We start from the raw sequence: 6843 nt of genomic DNA, 5'->3' as shown, positions 1-6843 counted from the left end.
CATATTTGGAGAAATTTATAGGTTTCGGTATTCTATATCGGATATAAATGATTGATCTGCCTGTGTATGGCCCCTGACTATTCCGTCCATCCATCCTCCAGCTCTGCTCGGAATGCATTGGATGGAAAGTTGTGTGTGGTCCCCCCCTTGCCAGTGTCAGCCCCCCTCACACATTGGTTCTGATTGCCAATCTCAGCAGATCTGTGTGCCCCCCATTCTCCTCCCTTCTGTCGGTGCTCCCTGTGTGCTCCCTCTGCCCCCTGGTACCTGCTCCTCCTCTGTTCCATCAGAGCTCATCCTCCTCCTCACCTGCTCAGTGCTCAGATTCTCCTTCCTGGCACACAGCTGCTGCTGCTCCTTCTGGATCCTAAATTACTCCTCTCAGTCTCCCTCCACCTGCTGCAGTGACCTGGGTGAGACCCCCACACTTGGAGTCTCTTCTGTCCTTCTTTCTGGGACCGTACCCATGATTACCCCCCGCCACTTGGTGACTTTCTGTCTGCTCCTGGACATGGTGAATTCTGGTGCCAAGAAACAGGTAAGGGAGATGATTTAATACTCTATGGCGGTGGAGGGGTTAATGGTGGGGGGTTCCATTCATAAAACCGAGAAGTCATGACGCACAATGACCGGTGCTTGGTGTCACAGAGCTGGAAGGGGGTCAGAATAACCCCCAGCACCCTGCAGGGTTGGGGGGCACCGATCACCTCCTTGTGTCCCCTTTAGGCTGTTGCTGTCCTTGTGTCACCTTGTTTGATGCCCCATTTTATTCTGCACCCCTGGAAAGGTGTTCAATAGAACACATCGCTGATTGCTGGTTAGTTCAGGGCGACGCAGTGCCTGGCCAGGTGTTACCTTGGAAATTTCCTGTACAGGGACTGCAAGTCCCAGCATGTTGGGGATTCTATTTATAGCACAATGCTGCAGTATATGTTGGTGCTTTAAAAGTGAACGTTAATAATAATAATAATAATAATATTAATACTAATACCCTGATCCTTGGAGGTGCCCGGCATCTCCAACCCAGATCCATCCATTATTCCCCATTCAAGGTGATTATTACATTGGCTCAGAGTTTTTTGCTTTCTCTGATGACTGACCCACTGAGCTGACACTTGAAAACTTCCTGATCAGGATTCTTTATTAGGACATCTCATAGTAAATAACTCAGAGTAGGAAACATTGTACACATGGAGGCTGCAATTCTTCTCCTTCTGTGTCATTCTCATCCTCCGGATACAGATAATGACCATTAACTTCTTATGGGTCAGTGACAATATTGAGGACCAGCATGACCGAATGCACTGAATGTCTCTGTCTTAGGTTTATATTCAGGTAATTATGTTAGAAAAGGAAGGGGGGCTGTCATTGCTGATTTAAAGGAGCAGGCTGCAGAGCTGTCATTCTGGTTTCTAAATCTAGCCAATCCCAGACATGGAACAAGCATGCAGGTAGTGAAGTCAGAAAAGTTAAATTCTCCTCTCTCCAACATACAGGTTCCATTGACTCTCTAGGCAGCGATGAGGATTGGGGTCACTTAGCAACTCCGCAATAACACTGACAGGTTCACTTTGATATAGAGATATAAGGACTAAATGCAGTCCCTGGATAGCAAAGGCGAGTCATTTCCAAAGTAGAAAAAGCTCCTGTCAGCTGGAGGCCATCAGTAGACTTCATACCTAACCTCTCCCCCCTGGCACACCTGCTGGGCACAGTGACTTCCCAGCCTGCTCTTTGTTCTGTGATCACTTACCTTCAGCCAAGATCTCAGAATTGTGGAATAGAAAGACATAGAGAAGATGTGATTCTAATATTGCCGAGTAATCAGCAGTGCCAAGACTTCTGTTTTGGTTGAAACTGTAAAATTTCCAACTTCAGAGCAAAAAGTTGAGCACTGGGGAGAAGCCTGGGCATTGTGGGGGGGTTTAATGTACTTGGGCCCCGGGCACAACATCTTTCCTCGAGGGCAGAATTCCTTTACAGTCCGATAATGATGTTGGCAGTGGAAATCCGGTGATTTGCATCCGGTAGATCTGTGTATATGGGAGATGCGTTCCTATTCTCTAATTAGCAACATCCCCTGCATGGTGTCGGCTACACGGGACATTGTAATCGCTGATAACGGTGAGCATTACCCTTCTGTTTGGGCCATTTCAGCTGCTACGAGGGGTTACAACTCAGACAATCTGTTGTAGAACCGATTTGTGCCGTCTGCTGGCGGTGAGTTGGCGTTTCCTGATGAGGAATTCATCTCCTGGGGTTTCATTGAGCAGTTTTTATTTCCTGATCGCGGCGTTCTTTACGCTGACACTGCTGTTTAGATCTGAAAGACTTGAAATGGTTAAATGTTCCAGCTGTGTTCCGGCATTCCCTTTATTCCCCCAGTGAGTGAAATCTGCAGTTGGAAGCGGTAGGAGCCGCTGTGCCTGCGTCTGCCCATTGCCGCTGGAGTTGGCGATGTTCAGCTTGTCACTGTGATTGGTTGTATGGCGATATAATGAATCCATACTGATAATCAATAATCAAAACCGATCAATATTGCTTCAATAATAGAAAAAAGATTTAACCGATTCCTAAGAATGCAACCAACATGTAAAGAATAAACTGAGCCCTAGATGAACTGTAGTAACTGAACCAAACTGAACTGAATCTGGAAGAAACCAAATCAAATCTGGAACCAAACTGAACTAAATTTAGAAGTAACCAAATCAAATATAGAAAAAACTGAAACAAATGCAGGAAAAAGGCTAAACCGCACCTGGAGCAAGCAGAACCAAATCCAAAAGAAGCCAAACCAAATTGATTCTGGAAAAAACAAACTAAACCCTGAACAAATCAAATGGAATCTGGGAACAGAATCCAGAATATACTGAATCAAATCTGGAACAAAATGAACCAAACTCAGAAGAAGCTGAACCAAGCTTGGGGAAAACTGAACCAAATCTGGAACATACTAAACTGAATCTAGAATCAAATCAAAATGGTTCCAGGACTAGCTGAACTTTACCTGGACCAAACTGAAGCAAATCTGGAAGAAACCAAATCAAATCGGGAACCAAACTGAACTGAATCCCAAACAAACTGAATTTAAATCAGGAGAAACCCAACTGAGCCTGGGCAAAACTGAACCAAATCTGGAACAAGCCAAACCAAATCTTGGATCAAACTGAACTGAATCCAGAACTAGCTGAACCATACATGGAGCTCACCAAACTAAATCTGAAAGAACCAAATCTAATCTGGAATAAAATGAACTAAACTCAGAAGAAGCTGAACTGTGCCTGTAGCAAACTGAACTAAAGATTGGACCAAACTGGACAAAAAAAACAAACCGAACCTGATACAAACTGAACTAAACTGTGATCTATCCAATTCAAACCTGGAAAATGAACCCAGAACTAACCAAACTGAATCTGAAGATAGAGAAATTAACCTGAAAAAAATCTACTAATCCTAGAATCTGGAGCAAACCAAACTAAAGCCGGAATTCATAACAGGCTGAACCTTACCTGGAACAAGCAGGACAAAATCTGAGAGCAAACCAGACTGAATCCTGACAAAAACAAACCAAACTTGAAACAAACTGAATCTGAACAGTGACCTATTCAATCATAACCTGGAAAAATAAACCTAGAATAAACTGGAACAAATCCAAATGGAAGAGAAAGAAACCAATACAAGGAAAATAGAATTTACCTGGAAAGATATGAACCAAACCCAGAAGAAACCCAGCTAAATCCGAGGCCAACAAAACTCAATCTGGAATTACCTGAACCAAGCTGTACTGAAACGTAATTTGAAACAAACCAAACTGAATCCAGATACAAACAAACCAAACCTGAAACAAACTGAACTTACCTGTGACCTATTTGATCCAAACCTGGAAATACAAACCCAAAACAAACTAGAATGAATAAAAAAAAAAACAAAATCCAAAAACAAATTACCCTGAAAAAAATGAACCCAAACCCAACTAATCCTGGAGCCAACCAAACATAATGCAGTATGAACTAAACTGAATCTGAGACCAAAATGAAGTGAATCCTGAATAAACTGAATCAAATTCAAAACAAGTTAAACCAAATCTGGAACAAATTGAACTGAATCTGGATAAAAACAAACTGAAGGAATCCAAAACAATCTGTACCGAACCTGAAATATTCCCAATATAAGAATACAAAGTTCTTGCAGAGGGTAGGAGAGGGTTAAAGCCTTTTTATCACCAGGCACTTGGCTGACATCCAGCAATGTTTTCATTCAATGGGAATGGTTGGACAAGAAAGTGAATGGAGTCTCTGCATTGATGACAAAATCACAACATGACTGCAATGCAACACCTGCTAAATGCCGAAAAACCCAGACTTCCTCCATTTCCATTTAGTGATAATCTGGGATCTCAGTTGTGATTTCATGTAAAACAAAGCGGAAGGTTTTGGAAATAGGGATCACACCGGGGATTCTAACACTTCACCATCCAAATCCTAAAAGAAATAAAAACAATCGCCTTTAGTTTTACAAACAAATCCAACACATTGCACCGAGCACCATGAAACTTTCAATGTGTTTATTAGCAGTGAGACCCCTGCCAGGTATTTATTACTAGGTCCCATTGCTTTGTAATGGACTTTATTTTGTTCTTGAATTTAATCGTTCCATATATCTTTAGTATTCCTTAGATGTGATAAAGGTTTTTCTTTATTTATTTCTTTGTGATATGATTGAATCAACTTTAAGCTCCTGTGCTTTACCTTCAAACCCTCCACAGCTTTTGTCCCAGCTTTCTGACCCGATACATCTCTCTCCATGGTGATCAGGATGCCGGGGGAATGTTCATCTTCCCAGAGTGAAAAATAAAGGAATTAACCCCATAAGTGCTGCTCAGGTTCCTGAAAGGGGAAAGATTTATTATTCATCCCTGTTCTCGGTATTTGTTCTTATTCTGTATGTATGGGCTCTGCACAGTACTACTTCTCTGGTCCTGTACCCTGGGTGTAATTCTCAGTATCTGTTATTAATCTGTATGTATGGGCTGTGCTCAGTACCACTTCTCTGGTCATGTACCCCGGGGGTAATTCTCGGTATCTGTTCTCGGTATGTATTGGCTGTGCTCAGTACCACTTCTCTGGTCCTGTAGATTCTGAGCATTTTGCGGCGTCGGATCATTTTATTGATTCCAGGTGATGGATCGCGGCTCGGTTTTATGGCAATGACTTCAATACCTTTTACCATCACATACCAGAGATACACACAACATTCACACAATATTCACACAACATTCACAGATCTATGGGACAATGATAATATTAAAACATTTCACATCACAGACAAAACATCCAACAAAATAAATTCCAACAATTAAGGGGAATTCTTTTCTTGCCCCTGGGCAGGGGTCCACCCGGGGGCCCCCAATTCACCCAACACACGACCCTTTAGGCACTCACCAGTTTATTCATTCATATTTTATGTTTTTATTGCTTTTTTCACTTTTTTATCCTCACAACAATCCCTTTTATGATAACAATGCTCAGTGACCGGTTCTCTTTATGGGCACTGCTTCCAATTTTACCTACAGATTCACCTGGAAGTGCTTAGAGCAGAACATTCACTGGATCACATGATGGAGGACTGACCAATGGCCATCTTGTATTCTTTGCTGAGTTGTACTCAGCATCTAAAATATCTTTATTTCCCAAACCTGTACAGTCTGTTCACATAGCAAAGTGAATGATTCACCTTCCCTTGAATATTTGGTTGACTTCAGCCATCCAATCATGTGCCAGGACAAAAATCCTGTTGTTTTTTTTTAGATTTCCTTGCATGTGATTGGTTAATTGAATTTTCATGCATTCACTGAACTAAGTGAAACGTTCCTACAGAGTGATAATTCACCTCGCTAAGTGAACGGTCTGAATGATTTCGTGGAGGGTGAGGGGTACTTTTTGGGCATGGGGTGAATCAGATACCCCGGTAAAATAAAAAGATATAAAGTCTAATATTGTAGGGATCCGGGTGTCAGTGTCAGTGTCAGTGAGTCCCTCAGCCTCGCCCCCTAGTGGCCGGTCATGGAGTTATCAGCACACAAGGACATTTATATTTAGCTGCAGTCTCGCTCCTCATGCTGCGTTCTCAGATAATTCCCTGTGTAGCTGCCAACATCTCTGCCCTCCCTGATACCCCCGTCACAGATATCTGGACTTTGTCAGCCACCAGCTGACTTATCGCCTCAATGTCCCCATCACCCAGCGCCTGAACTCAGTGACCGCGCAGCACCGCCATGATGCTGATAATAATGGAAGCCAATCAGCAGCTGAAATGGTGCCAAGGGCCCCTCAGCTGGCATTAAAGCCAAAGCGACCCCAGCAATGAGATTCTTCTATTTGCTGCATTAAGAATAACATAAGAAATGCAGCAATCACATCTAAAGACTGGAAAACTGCAATATGGGACAGCAAGCATTGTGGATAAAACAGCATGCTCCCAGGGAAGGCTCAGCTTGTAATCAGTGTAAATATCTGGGCTGTACTGTGTCAGTGACAACTGCTCAAGGAGTGAATTCTTCTGAATTTGTTGCAGCTTCTAATGTACATTGTGAGAAACTCCCAGTGTGCAGGGAAATCATCACAGGAAGCAAATTCAGTGCAGGAGAGGAGACAACTGGGCAAGCAGAATAAATGATGGGGAGGCTGGAGGGCAGATTTATAGAAGGGGAGGTTGGAGGGCAGATTTATAGAAGGGGAGGTTGGAGGGCAGATTTATAGAAGGGGAGGCTGGAGGGCAGATTTATTGAAGCGGAGGCTGGAGGGCAGATTTATTGAAGCGGAGGCTGGAGGGCAGATTAATGAA

The 6843-nt window shown here is 43.0% G+C and overlaps 1 protein-coding gene across 1 annotated transcript in view; it reads left to right on the top strand.

Annotated features, from left to right (window-relative positions):
- The first annotated feature begins 418 nt into the window (after positions 1 to 418).
- The window catches only part of GLP1R (glucagon like peptide 1 receptor), a 175096-nt gene continuing 168671 nt past the window's right edge, over positions 419 to 6843 (top strand). Inside the window, exon 1 of the mRNA XM_072410312.1 lies at positions 419 to 538. Within this exon, the coding sequence (XP_072266413.1) occupies positions 467 to 538 (72 nt within the window). The 5' untranslated portion in view covers positions 419 to 466. The remainder of the gene's footprint in view (positions 539 to 6843) is intronic.

This window comes from Pyxicephalus adspersus, chromosome 4 (assembly GCF_032062135.1).
Source record: "Pyxicephalus adspersus chromosome 4, UCB_Pads_2.0, whole genome shotgun sequence".
NCBI lineage: Eukaryota > Metazoa > Chordata > Amphibia > Anura > Pyxicephalidae > Pyxicephalus > Pyxicephalus adspersus.
The sequence above is the reverse complement of the archived record's forward strand: the minus strand, read 5'-3'. Positions and strand labels throughout refer to the sequence as shown.